Here is a 15576-nt window from a genome sequence, read left to right as displayed (position 1 = left end):
AAATATTGACTCTGTAGTGAAGTTGAGCATAAGATCCCAGATTATTAATGAAACGCTGCTTATGAGAAATGATTATTTTTATTAGCCTTACTAGCTTTATCCTCTTCTTTTCATGTTCTCTCACCCCCACAAATCGAATCATTTGCCAAAATTTGTCATTTCTAACTCCATAACATCTTCCATTCATCCCCCTTGTCTTTCCTCACGTGGCCACCAACCTACTTCAGATCCGTATCATCTCTTGGGATACCTGGGATATATCCCAATAGACTCCCAATGGTCTCCCTTTCTTGAGTTTCCACTGCTGTCCCTCACCATCCAACATATCTTCCATGAAGTTTTTAAAGATATTGTCCTAAATCACAGTTCTGACCATTTTACTCCCCTACTAAAAAGAAACTCCAGTGGCTCCTATTTCCTATAGGATCAAATCTAAAATCCTCTCTTTGGCTTTTAAAACTCCACAAAACTTGAACCTGAACTATCTTTCCAACCTTGATATGTATTAATTCCCTTCTTATATTCTGTAGTGCAGCCAGACTAGCCTTCTTGCTATTTCTAACACAAAATATTCCATTTCTTGTTTCTTTGCCTTTGCATTGACTGTCCCTCATATCTGAAATATACTCCCTCCTACCTCTGCCTCTTAGATTCCTGATTCCACTCCCCTCAGCTGCTAGTGCTTTCCCCCTCAAAATTAACTCATATTTAGAACAGGTTTTATATATATATACATATATATGTATATACATACACACACATATGTATACAAATACATTTATGTATATATTTTATATACTGAATTATATTGCATATAGTTTACATGTATATATGTATATGTTTTATATGTGTATATATACATATACACATGTATACATATCATATATATGTATAAATACACACACATTTTCTCCTCACATAAAATGTACACTCCTTGAAGCAGGCAACAATTGTTTCATTTCTGTCTTTGTACCCTCAGCAGGAATTTAATAAATGTTTGCTGATGGACTGAATTTTTATCACCTTCGAGTGATTTTCAGCACAGCTTCCAACATACTAGATATATCCTGGAGGATAGACACACATAGGACATTTCTTTGCTAGCTGCCCTTTGAGGATAGGAGTGGAATACAGAATCCCATTCAATTCAATCAGATTCAATTGGCCAGAGATTTATTAAGTGCCAAAAACAAAAACAAAACAGCCCAGAAAGAGAGGAGAGAGTATGAAATATACCTGAGGAAGTAAATACCACATTGTTTAAAGAGGGGGGCCATCAGGAAAGGGTTTATGTAAAAGGATGGACTTTGAAGGAAATCAGAGGCTCCATGCGAGGACATTCTAGACATGTGGAACCATTTGGGCACAAGCATGCAGGTGAGAGATGGGATGCTAGGGAAAGGAACATCTTGGCAGGTCAGTTTTACGTGGATGAAAAGTGTTACATGGGAGTAATAAGAAAATGGAAAGACAGAAACTAGGCTGAGGATTATTTATTTGATCCTAGAAACAATGGAGGGTCACTGACAATTTTTAATAGAGCAGTAACATACTCAGATCTGTGTTTTATAAATATCAATTTGGTAGCAGCTATGTGGAGGAAAGACTGAAGGGGAAAGTGTTTGAAGGCAGGGAAGTCTATTAGGATGTTATGGCAACAGTTTAAGGAAGAGAAAAGGAGGGTCTGAACTAAAGTAGAGGTAAATAGAGAAAAGGAGATAAATGTGAAAAATGTTATGGGATTACTGTCAACTAGGCTTGGCTAGTGACTGGATTTTGAGCTTGAGAAAAAAGGAAGAGTCAAGGATAACTTTAAGGTTGTGAACCTGAGTGATGAAAAGGTTGGAGTCAGCAACAGAACATAGATATACACACATAAAGAGAAAGGCAACTGTAGAACAAGACCCCTGTAACCACATTTTCATTGGTCTGAACACCCGACTTTGCTTCTTTTCCCTCCCTTCTTGTATTTATTGTCTCTGACAATGGAAGTATGGCTCATATAAAGGATCAAATACTAGAAATGTTGCCACTTCTTATAGGCTAAATATATTGGTTAATTGCAGCTGGTATCAAAAAAGAAGTACTGTTACCATTCCTGGCACTTAAACCATGTTTGCTTCTACCCCTGTGATTCAGCTGTTTGACTTTCTCCATTTTACAAATAGCACCATACCTTCACACCTGGGCAGAGGGTGATCCCAGTTCCGATTAGTGCCGTGCAGGCAGGTAAGCACTGGGTGACCAATCAATTGATATCCTGGGAGGCATTCAAAGGTCACTGACTGTCCAACATTGTATCCAGCTCCTCTTACAATGCCATTGGCAAAGGGTTCTGGGTCTGGGCACTCTTGGAGCTCATAGGCTGGAAACAAAAAGAAAAATTTGTTAAATTACTTCTGTTCGACTTTACCTTTTAGATTTTCATTCATATAAAATTTGAATTTTCTTCTGAGATACCAGGATTTTCCCAAACTTTCCACAGAAGGTTTTCACTAGACTCAGAATTTCAGAGGAAAGGACCTCAGTGGGTTATTTTATCTAATCCATATCTGAAAAATATCTTCTGTACAACATATTTGATGTAGATTTGAAGTGGTCATCCAACCTTTGTATGAATACTCCCAATGAGAGGAAAAACAAACTCCCTCCTATTCTACTTCTGGAAGTTTAAAATTGCTACAAGTTTTATTTTACTCCCTACCCAAATCAAACCTAAACTTTCCTTTGCAATTTCCAATCACTTCCTAGTTATGACCTCTGGAATCAAGAAGAGCAAGTCCAATCCCTTTTTAGAACTTTCTATATAGACTGAGATGCTGACGCCCACTATAAATAAAAATGGAAGTCTCTTGGTTTGAACGTACTGGAAGCCTGGAAAGAAGAGCTCCTACATTTTAGGCTGTTTTAGAGTTGCTCTGGCTCTGAGAAGAGAGAGAGAACAGAGGACCTTTGATACCTATTCTAGTCCAGTGTAGAGTTATATGCTTATATGTAATATAAGAATTCCCCTTTTTAGGTGAATAGTTCGTGCAGTTGCTAGGAATTTTCTTCTGGTGCTTAGAGTCATCAAATTGCTTTTTCAATCTATTATGGAGAAAAAACTAACTAACCAATGAATCAAATCCCTGCATAGCTAATAATAGACTGCCTCAGGGGAAGGCCAACCCAGCCCATGAATACTTTTCATTTCTCTTCTGTATTTCCTTTACTATCCTCACTAATAAACATCAGGGATCAGTGCTCTTTCAGTGGTCTACTACATTAGCAAGTCCACACTTAATTCCCCAGAATAAGATATGGGAATCATGACTTTCATCCTGACCCTTGCTTCCCATATACAAGAGCAAAATGTGTACCTCAACGTCAAAGTCATACACAGAGTAATGAAACCTACTATCCTATTCCCTTTCTACAGAACAAGAAAATGCAATTTTACAAAATTAGTGACATGCTTTGTGGTTAAGTCTGCATTCTTGTTCTTTTGGATTCATTTGATTTATTCCTTAAAGCCCATTCTGAATGCTTCCTCTTCTAGTAATTCTTCCCTGATTCCCTCAATCAGTAGTAATCCTTTCCCCTCTAGAACCTAACATAGTACTTGCCAGTATTTCTTTAATGCGTTTATCATATGTTTGTATTATAGTTCCATTGTATCCTTTGAAGGCAATAGAATTCTAATCAAATCAACTTTAACTTCCATGGTAGCAGGGACTATGTATTTCTAAATTCTGTACCTTCCCCATGCCTAACACTTGGCAGAAACAAAACCAAATTAGATAGAAGTGAACTAGAACCAAGTCGGTGGAAGTTACGGAGACACAGATTTTGATTCAATATAAATGAAAATGTTCTAGAAATCAAAGGTATTCAGAAGTTTAATACACTCTATCAATAGTTAATGGATTTGGAAGATCATAGATTTAGAACTCGAAGATACCTTAGAGATCATCTAGTCCAAATCTCTTATTTTAAAGATGAATAAACTGGGGCCCAAAGAAAAGAGTGAACTTGACCAAAGTCAGTACGTTGCAAGTGGCAAATCTGGGTTTTGAGGCCAGGTCCTTTAACTCTAAATCAAGAGTTTTCCTTCTGTATCATGCTGTGTTCAGGTGGTCCTCAAGTAGAGGGGAGGTAATCATTGTTGACATGTTATAGAGAGGAAGAATAGTTCACTTCCCATGACCTACTTTTCCATTCCACCTCAGCCACACACAAAGATGGACATACATACCCTTGATCTAGTCATCACATACAAATTAACCATCTCTACTTTCAAGCATTCCAGAATCTCCCCATCTGACCATTATCTATTAGCCTTTCGCCTCTCCCTCTACTTTCCATTAAAAACCCCATTCCTTCTCAACAATGTGAGCTCTAATCCTTTGACCCCTCAATTCTCTCCCAGGCCATCTCCCCTTCACAAAACTCTCCTCTTCTTCCCATCCTGATGCCTTGGTGAACTAATTCACCTCTACATTGCCTTCCTGTGTTGAATCTCTAGTTGCCTTGTCATGTGGCTGATTACACTTGGCCAAACCTTGGCCTTGGATCACTCCCACCATTTGCCACCTTCACTCCTATACATATGCTGCTGAACGAAGGTGGGTCCACTATGAATTTATGTTACACAACCTCAACTGTGTCCTCATTGCTGCTAGGCAATCCTATTATACCATCCTCATTAGCTCATTCCACAGCAACTCTTCCAAACCTTTTCATCCCTCCTCAAACATCAGGGCTTCTCCTTCCACCACTTTCTGCTGAGAACTGTGCCTCATAGTTGACAGAAAAAATTCAGACCATTTGCTATGAATTCCCTCCTCTTCCCTCTTCATCATTTCCTATTACATAGGTGCTTCCTGGCAATATCTCCTCCTTCACCCATTTTACGTGATGAAGTGGCCTTGCTTGGCTCTCCCCTCTACTTGCTCAAGTGATCCCATTCTAACTTGTGTCCTCCAACAGATTGTTTCCTCTGTCATTCCCACTCTTGCACTTATTTTCATTCTCTCCCTACTGACTCATTGCCTATGGCCTACAAACATTCTCATGTCTCCCCCATCTTGAAAAAAAACACAGCTAGTGTTTCTATCCCCAATAATTATTGTCCTATATCTCTTCTGCCCTTTGTAGGTAAACACTTTGAAAAGGTCATGTGGAGTAGGTGCCTCCACTTTCTCCTCTTACTCTCTTCTTAACCCTTTACAATCTGACTTCTGACCTTACCATTCCACTGAAACTACTTTCTCGAAAGTTACTAATGATCTCTTAACGGCCAAATCAAATGGCATTTTCTCAATCCTCACTCTCCTTGATCTCTCTGCAGTCTTTAACACTGTTAATCACTTTCTCCTCCTTGATATTCTCTTCTCTCTAAGTTTTTAGGATGTTGTTCTCCCTTGGTTTTCCTCCTACCTATCTGACTGGTCCTTCTTTGTATCCTTTGCTAGATTATCCTCCAGATCACACCCTCTAAACTGTAGGCATTCCTCAGGATTCTGACCTGTGCCCTTTTCTCTTCCCCCTCTATACTACTTCTTTTATGATACCATCAGCTTCAATGAATTTAATTATCATCTTTATATTGGTGACTCCCAAATCAGGACACACCATCCTCTCCATCTTTTGGCTTACAAACTAGGAGTCAAACTAGACTCGTTCTTATCCCTCATATCCAAGCTGCTACCAAAGTTTCACTTTTGCTACATCTCTTGAATATACCTCCTTTTCTTCTTTGACACTGCCACCACACTAGTGGAGGCCCTCATCATCACATATCTGGACTATTACAATAGCCTTTCAATGTGTCTGTTTGCCTCAAGTCTCTCCCCACTCCAATCCATCCACCATTCAGCCACTAGCATAACTTTCAGAAAGCACAGGTCTTATTATGTTACCCCATGTCACTTGAAAAAACTTCAGTGGCTTCCTATTTTAGGAATTAAATAGGATTAAATACAAAATGTTCTGTTGGGCATTTGAAACCCTTCATAACCTAACCCTTTCCTACCTTTCCAGTCTTCTTACACCTTACTACCCAACAGGTACTTTTTAACTCAGTGACACTGTCCTCCTGGATGTTCCACAAATAAGATACTATGTCTCTCAGATCCAGGCATTTTCTCTGGCTGTCTCCCATGCCTGGAATACTCTCCTTCTTTCCCTCTGACTACTGACCTCCCTGGTTTCCTTCAAGTCCCAATTAAAATCCCAATTTTCACTGAAAGACTTCCCCATCCCCTCTTAATTCTAATGCCTTACCTCTGTTAATTATTTTTCTATTTATCCTGCACATAGCTTGTTTTATGTATATATATGCTTACATGTTGCCTTTCCCATTATACTGTAAGGTCCTTGAGGGCAGGGGCTATGCTTTGCCTGTTTTGTATTTTTTTCTAATCACCAACACTTAGCACAGTATCTGGCACATAGTGAATGCTTAATAAATGTTTATTGATTGATTGGATTAGTTGGTTTCTGAGGTCCCTTTTAGCTCTGGGTGTCTGTGATTTTATGTAGCCTTAAAACCACCTCCAAATAATAAGGAAATGGATAATCCTAATCTTGATCGTACAGCCATGAAAAGCTAAACTAAGGTTCCATATATCCCAAACTATTGTATTTATCTTTTGACAGAGTCCAAGGCCAAAGAGCCTGAGAGGGGAAGAAGAAAAAAAAAATTCCCTTGCTCCTCACCATCTATCCCCTGACTCCATGGTTTTGCCTCTATGGGCAAGGCCTCAAACATAGATTACCCTCAATTCTCTGACGCATAGCCTTTGAGGGTTTCCTAAAAGTCCATTTAGTTAGCGTGGGCAGAGAAGCCAAAACCTATGCTGCATAATATTAGGGCAAATAACCCCCCTCCCCTTTCCCAGTAGCCTTCTCAAAGAATTGTTCTCTCTTCTACCACGCCAGACATTTCCACCTTAAGAGTTTTTAATAGGTCAATTGTTTTGTTTTTTTTTTTTTACATTTCTATACTACTTGATGTTTATAAAACATTTTCACAGTTGTATTCCTTGTGACCCTCACAATAGTCCTCCATTTGGAAAACAGGGCAGGAATTATTTTCATTTTATGGATTACAGAATTGAGGAGGTTACCTGACACAACTAGTAAGTAACAGAACTGGGAATAAAACTAAGCTATTTTGACTATCTTTTTTTCCCCTTTCTCTCTCCCAATTTTCCCTGAATCTTTCTCTCCTTTGTTATTCTCCTCTTCTCTCTGAAATGTACTGGACCAGAGTTGGTAGGGGAGGAGGGTGAGAAGAAGCAAGGTCAAAGCAAAGGGTGATGGAGTAGAGAGGAAAGATTCATTCATTCTCTTTACCTTGATATTCCAGCTTAAATCCTGGACGGTTTTGTGAGTGGTCACTGTGAAAGTAGACTGTTGTCTCATGAGATGTTGAAAGAAGGGAGCCTGGCAAGTCATTCCCGCTGAACTTTCCAATCACATGGCTAGTTTCATAGGGTCCATTTCGAATTTCAATGAAGTCATGGTTGGGCTCAGTGGAGAAGTTCAAGAACTGTATATGAGCTCCTAAAAAAAGGAATCATCAGTAGATAAGCTCATAGGCTCTTTAGTCATTGTTTAACATCCTGCTCCAACCCACCTAAAATCTATTACCTTTTCCTGATTAAGCCAAATGTCAGGATCCACAGAAAGCATCATGTCTATTGATCACTAACCTAGATACTCTCATCCCCAAGCATCCTGATGCTAGCTATTCACATCTATATTCTAGGTTTATTGGCTTCTCTCCAGGCACTTTTCCTTTCCCAACTAATGCTGATAGGATATTACATTTGCCTGTGGTAACCCTCACAACCCTCAACACTGACATAACTATACTGGGCAACAGAGATCCAGGGTTCTCAAACACCCCAACCATCATTCCAGGCAATGGATGCCTAACTGTGGAGATACCCTACTCTGTATCCCACATTCACATAGAAATAGGTTCACATGTCATAGCCTAAAAACTCCTATAAAAGCAAGATCTGAACTAGTCACCTATTCCCTCAAGTCATTCCCAAAAGCTCTGAGAAATCCATACCAGAAATCCAGTGATCTTCAACTGGCTAAGGATTCTGCATCTAAGCAAATACTCTTGTGGAAATACCCAAAATACTGACTGTCCCATACTAATAACAGAGAGGTAACATTCTCTAAGCTTATATAGTCTTTGCTTCCATATATTTAATTCTGCCCTTATTAATCAAATACAGAATCCCAGGCTTGTTTCAAACTACTCCTACACCAGTGTAAAAAAAAGGACCATCAGGGAAGCAGCCTGAAGCTTCTTTCATATGCATGAGGTGATAATTATTCACACTGTGGGAAGTACAAGCCCTCTTAAGTTCAGCATAATATTGTTATACACAAAACTCTTATCAGCTGGTAGCGTTCAGTCTATTCAAGGTAATTCAACAAATATTTATTAAGTACTGGTTACTCTAGGAGAGACAAGAAAGAAAGACAAGGACAAGTGATCTGACTTTTGATGAGGATGGAGAGTAGAAAGACAATTTTTAAATGCTTTATTGATATCTTTTACGTTTAAATCAGGCCATTCCTGATAAGACACAGAAAACAGTTAAACAAAGCCAGAAAAAGAGACCAGCTTCAGATATCTGTAGTTTTAAAGTGTATTCATCATTTGTTCTCTGAGGCAAAGATGGATCTTTACAATGAAAACGTGTTTAGATTCTTCTCAGAATTGCTTTGTCGACATTATTGCAGTTGTGTGCAATTATTTTCCTGGTTATGTTTACTCTGAATCAGTTCATATGAGTCTTTCAACACTTCTCTGAATTCTTATTCACAGTTTCTCAGAACACAATACTATTCCATGATACGCGTATAACACACTTTTTTTAAAAAAGTCATCTGTTACCACAAAAAAAAAAAAAACAAACCCAAGTGCTGTTGTGTTTATTTTGGTATATATGAAACTTTTCTTTCTGTCTTTAATGTGTCATGAAACAACCAGTTCCGCTTGTGGATATCTTTAATTGTTAGAAACTTTTTCTCTCATAATAAAATTAATTTGTCCTTTTTGCAATCACCTTGTATCACTCCAGGTTCAGCAGTCTGTATCTGATTAGAAAAGTCTAATCCCTTTTCCTTATAGCAGCTCTTCATATACTTAAAGATAATTCTCATGCCTTCTCCCTTCCCTTTTCCCTTCTCAGATTTCTTTATACTAATCATCCTGGTTGCATTCCTGTGAAAATTATCCAACTAACCAATGTCATTCCTACATAGTGGTACCCTAAACTAAAAGCAATATTCCAGATGTGATTTGACAAGGATAGAGTACAAAGGGATTATTTCTTCAGTATGCCTTTCTTAACACAGCCTAAGTCAAAAAGTCTGGCAGAAGTTAGGGCTAGACTAAAATCTCACACCAGTAGAAGATACCTTTGACTCTCTAGACAGGGGAAGATATTGTGACTAGACAAGGGATATAAAGGATCATAAAAGATAAAATAGCCAATTATGACTATATAAAATTGAAAAAATTACACAAATTTAGCAAAATTAAAACCAGAAGTAAAAATTTAACTGGGAAAAGAAAATCTTTGCCACAAGTTTCTCTGATAAAAGTTTGATAACCAAGATACAAAATGAACGGGTTCAAATATATTGGAATGGAAGCCATTTCCCAACAGATGAGGAAGGAAGGATACATTTATCAAGTTCCTATTTATGTGCTAAGTACTGTGTTAGGTACTTTAAAGATATTATGTCATTTTATCCCCATAACAACCCAGGGAGGTAGGTACATTTTACAATTAAGGAAAATTAGGCAAAAAAAAAAGACTTAAGTGATTCATCCAGGATTGTTTTAGCTAGTAAATGTCTGAGGTTGGATTTGAACTCAGGACTTTCTGATTCTAGGACCAAAGCTCTATCTTCCTTGTCACCTAGATGACTCTTGATAAATGATCAAAGGATATGGACAGGCAATTTTTAAACAAACAAACAAAAATAAACTATCAGCAGACCTATGAAGAAATTAATAATTAAAGAAATGCATAATTAAAAAATTAATTTAAAAATTATCATACTGGCATAGATCTTGAAAGAAAAAAAGGAAAATGGCAATTGTTAAAGGGGCTTTAGAAAGATAAGTATATTTACATGCTATTAGTGGGACTGTGAAATGGTCCAAGAATTATGGAAAGTCATTTGGACTTATACTTCCAAAGTCACAATCCTAATCTACATTCCAAAAAGATCAAAGAAAGAACCTATATGTTCATAAATATTGAAATTTGTTTTTGTTGTGATGAAGAACTGAAAATAAAGCAAGTTTCCACCAATTGGGGGAATGACGGAACATATTATGATATATAAATGTCATATAATATTAAACTATAAGAAATTATATTAGGGACCAGTTTCAGAGAAACCAGAGAAGGCTTGTATGAATTGATGCTGAGTGAAGTGAACGGAACAAGGAAAATAATTTGCACAGTAATAACAATATTATAAAGAAAAACAACTTTAAAAGACTGAAGGATTCTGACCAGTGCAATGACCAACCACCACTTGAGAAGACTTATGAGCAATCATGTTACCCATCTCTTGACATAGAGGTGATGGACTCAGGGTGAACAATGAAATATACATTTTTAAAGATGGTAAATATGTGGATTTGTTTCCCTCAATTATGCTTATTTGTTCCAAGAATTTTATTTTTCATTTTTATGGGGAGGGAGAATTGAAACAGGATAGCAGAAGAAGAAATAGGATGTGCTAAAAAAGAAGAAAAGAAAGTCATTGAAGTATTTTATTTAAATGAAGAAAATAAAACTGAAGGAAGCTCAGAAAGAAAAAGACAGGCAGGACAGCTTTGAAAATACATGTGATATTTATTATATACTTTAGAAATCTGTTTGTAATAGACTGTAGTTTCACATAAAATTTCCTTTTTCTACTTTTTACATAGAAATGTTCTTTTTTTGGTGTTTATTAAATTCAAAATGTTTGAAGCGGAAAAAAGAAAGTAATGTTGGAATTTTTTATATCTTTTAAAAAAGCTAGTGGTCATTAAAACAGATTTGTAATTTTCTATTTTAGCCTCTTTTTATATTCTACTTTGTAAATGGAATTTTTTTTCTGATGTTAAGATTCTTTTTAAATTAAAAAAATACTATCCAAGATTGCATATTTTCCCACTGCTACAAAACAATGATCCATTTGAGCTCCCAAATCTTTTTTTAATCCAAGTGCTATCTAACCATGTCTCCTTGTACTTGTGAAATTGATTTTTTTCAACTCAATTGTAAAGCTTTGAATGTTCCTACTGAATATCATCTTATCAGATTCAGCCTAAAGTTCTAGTCTACCTGGGTCTTTTTGGATACTCACTCTGTAGTGTAGTTTGTTAGCTATCCCTCCCTGCTTTGTCTCAAAGACAAACTTGAAGAGTATTGTCTTTATCTCAGTCCTGGATAAAAAAATAAACAGTGCAAGGCTACACTCAGGTCCCTGTAGAACTCTATGGGAGAATTCCTGCCAAGGTGACACTGAACAATCAACTACTCTATCTTTTGAATTCAGACATCCAATCAGTTACAAATCCAACTAAAAATTGTATTTACTAAGCCTCCATATCTCCACCTTTTCCATACAAAGAGTATAAGATAATTAACTTCACGCTTTGCTATAATCTGAGTAAATTTATTTATAGTATCTGATCTGCCACGTCAGCAACTTTTTTTAAAAAGGAAATAAGGTTAGTTGGACATGACTTGTTCTTTATGAAATGATGCTGACTATTTGAGATCACTGCTTACTTTTTGCTAGATATTTATTAACCTTTCTAGATTTTCCCAATGGCAATAAAGGAAAGCTCAATAGCCTAGAGTTTGTACTCTATCTTTTTCATTCTTCAAGATGGCAGTTGCTCTTCTCTAATCTCGTGATACCTCTTTCAGTCTTCCCATGGCCTTTCAGGGTTATCAATCACATCTATCAGTTATTTCATAGGATCATAGATTTAAAGCAAGAAGGGGGTACAGAACACTGGTGTCAAATAGAAACTGGGACCACTAAACTACAATAAGGATCTCTGCACATTGAATGTTGAGTTAGTTTTACAATGTGATAGTATTTATGTTTAATTGTATTTTTTCACATTAAATACTTCCCAATTACAAACAATTCTCACTTTACATAAGTGGGCCATTCTACAGACCTCTACATAAAGCAGTTTTTTTGTAATTCTAATTTGTGAAAGTAGGGAAAGGAAGAAAGGATGAAGAGAAGCTGAAAGGGGGCTGCTTGCTGGCACACAGTTCAAGGACAAATGGGGGCCAGCGACAAACAAGTCAGATCATGCTTGGGCTGGGGTCACCTAGCCAAACCAGAGAGGAAGCACATATGATAGGAGAGGAGGCATAAAGGGGAGTGGGTGGGTTGTAAGAGGGTAGACTTGTGGTTTAGAGGATATGTAATCTAACCCTATCATTTACAGAGGATGTAGTTCATCTGGTCTACATGACTTGAATTGATCAATTTAGTTACTCTCTTGCTGTTTCCTTACATTTATTATACAGGATACCAAAGCCCTATTAGCCAATTTAGTTCCATTCTTACTCATTTAAAGGAATCTTTTCTTTATAAGAGAAAATGAGCAAAATACGAACTGAACAACTCTACTTTCTGTTGTCAGTGATCATCCACATTCACACATGGCAGTAAGCTTGTCACTTCTTTGATTTTCTCTTTTCCCCAATAAGCTAAAAGCACACAAAAATTCTTTTTGTTGTTGCTGTCCTTAGATTTACTCACTGACCTCAGCTCATTCTGAGATTTTGCATGACACACTCTGTTACCTGCCTTTCCTCTATCTTATGTACATCACTTTTAAACATCTAAATTCAGTTGGTAAGCTCCTTAGGCATCCATACTGGTTTCTTCAAGCAAGTCCCACAATATCAAATTGTCTTTGTATGCATATTGAAACCAGCTCTTTTCTTTGCCTCCTGCAAAGAAAGTCATTAATATACTTAGTTACAACTTCCTAGTCTATTGGTAATGCTATCCTGATACTAGTTACAGCCAACAAACGTTAATGAATTCTATATGGTAACCACAGGAAATACTTTTTAGAATATATATACTCCTTTGTAAAATACTAGAGAGGAGAATAGTGAAATTATGAGCAGTATTAACACATAAAACTTTGGAAATCGGTAAGTAGGAGAAACAAATTTACACAAAGCCTGGCAAGATATTTAAACAAATCTGTATTCCAAACATTTGGGGGGAAAACATGTATTTTACCTTAATTACCTTAAAATTACCTTAATTACCTTAAAAATGACCCAAGAAAATATGAATACCTTCTAATCTGTCTGCTTTCTAAGTTTACCAAATATTATGAGTGTAATTTATATGTGCATAAAGGGTATTCTTGATGAAAGCAGGGAAAGGAAACAGAAAGGATTTCCCAAATAATATTTTGGGATCTTTTCCTGACATCAAACCTAAATTTGCCTCTTTGTCACTTCCACCCATTGCTACTACTTCTAATCTCTGGGGTTGAACAAAACAAATTTAATTAATTCCAATTTCTCATGAAAATCTTTCAAAACTTCAAGACAATTTTCAAGTCTCCCTGAGTTTTCTCTTCTCCAGTTCATAAAATCCAGTTCATGGGATCATAGATTTACAGCTGGAAAGGATCTCGGAAAACATGAATTCCAAACTCTTCATTTTACCACGAAACTGAAACTTGGAGAGGTAAAATGACTTTCCCAAGATACTTTAATTGATTCTTCTATGACATGGTCAAGGTACTTTATATCTTGGCTATACTCCTCTGGACATTCTCCATCCATTATATTAATATAACACCACTTCACCTGTGGTGCCCAGAATTCAACCCCATATTCCAGATATCTTTGGACCATGACAAGTGTACAGCAGAACAGTTTCCTTCAGGGTGAAGAAAACATATTGGATTTACATTCAGAGGACTTGGGCTTGAATCTCCATTCTGGGATTTGATTGATACCTGTGTGAACTTGGGAAAGTTATTCACCTCTCTGGGATTTAGTTACTTCATCCGTAAAATCAAGGATTTAAACTTCCATTAAACTTCCAGATCTAAATGTATGATTTCCTTTTTAATGTATTCTAAGGTCACATTAGCTCTTCAGGCTACCATTTCACACTGCTGAGCTTTCAGTTCAGTGAAATCTCTATGTTGACAATTGTGTTCATCCTTTGTTTTTGAAGAGGACCAGACATCAGAGAAATGATGACATAACTTGCACTTGACTTTGATTGGAGTGTTGACAGTAAGAGCATCTGAATCCATTCAGCACAATGTCACCTTAAGCTCTCTCCTATGACAAAATATGTTTAATGCACATAACAAAATTATATAAGATTCCTTGGAAAATGTAACAAATAATATTATTTTCAGATCTCCTGATTATTACCTTTAAATGTCCTGGAAGAGGAGATACCTAAAAGATATAGGCTAATTCTCCATATGGAGAAAGAAAGAAAAATAAGTGAAGAATATCTATTGTTCAGATTGTGACTCTCAATTAGATGGAAAACTTATAAAACTCATCCATATCTATCATAGGTCATACAAATGGAGAATGAATCAGGCCCAGGATTAAACAAAAATTCTTGCAAATAACCACCCTAAACTTTTCTCAGAAACAAAACTATCTTTTTAACTGAAATGCTCTTCTCTTGTTATTATGTGGCTAAATGTCACCCTAATACAAGCTAGGTTCTAAGTACTACACTCACATACTCTCATGAAATCAATAACCGAAGTTGTGTATCAGCCAAATATTAACATAATGCTTTGTCATCAACTTCACTCCAAAAATTTATAAAGAACAATAATCATATTTACAAGGAAATATTTCCACATCATGCTTTGCTAAGAACATGATTAAATATATAGGCATATGCTTTTCCATCAGAAAATATAATAGTGAAATGTTTGAGTATCTTGTACAGTCTTGTGTTCATGTGTTATTCTCTCTACGTATATGTATGTGCTCTATCCTCTGTATATACAAAGACACTGAAGTTCATGTGGATAGATTGATAGATCAATAAGTTGATAGTCAAACAGATAGATGAGATGTAGAGATATCAAAATATTAAGATACAGACAGGTGTGTGTGTGTGTGTGTGTGTGTCCTTGCCTCTGTGTGTATCAAGAGTCCCCTTGGTATGCACAGGTGGTTTTGTCTCTGAGTATTCATACTTTCACTACAGTCTTACTCTGGTGGCTCACTGTGGTCCTAAGATGAGCCTGGGTTCTTTGGGGATCTCTAAAAAGTCCAATAAGCTGTGAGGTCTTTAAGCATGGGCCTATGGTCAGACTACATATGGTCATCCAAGGACCAGACTACGTAAGTTGAGGAGGCTTATCAAAAGGAAAGGCACAAGATGATAATCTCTTCAACCACAACAACTTTCTAAGACCGTTTAAGTAGCAGCAGGGCTATGATTTCTGCCAGTAATGGAAACAGGTACAAGCTAAAGATACAGATTCAACTGAAGGACAGAGGTATG

General features: G+C 36.7%; 1 protein-coding gene across 2 annotated transcripts in view; it reads right to left on the bottom strand.

The window, feature by feature from the left end:
* CSMD2 (CUB and Sushi multiple domains 2) overlaps positions 1 to 15576 on the bottom strand; it is a 1007626-nt gene that overhangs the window by 101657 nt on the left and 890393 nt on the right. For both annotated transcript variants that reach the window (XM_072610105.1, XM_072610106.1), the window contains 2 exons: positions 7339 to 7548; positions 2177 to 2365 (listed from right to left, as the gene is read on the bottom strand). In XM_072610105.1, coding sequence (XP_072466206.1) covers positions 2177 to 2365; positions 7339 to 7548 — 399 coding nt within the window. The remainder of the gene's footprint in view (positions 1 to 2176; positions 2366 to 7338; positions 7549 to 15576) is intronic.

The sequence above is a fragment of the Notamacropus eugenii genome, chromosome 5, assembly GCF_028372415.1.
Source record: "Notamacropus eugenii isolate mMacEug1 chromosome 5, mMacEug1.pri_v2, whole genome shotgun sequence".
NCBI lineage: Eukaryota > Metazoa > Chordata > Mammalia > Diprotodontia > Macropodidae > Notamacropus > Notamacropus eugenii.
This window is presented reverse-complemented; position numbering and strand designations above follow the sequence as displayed.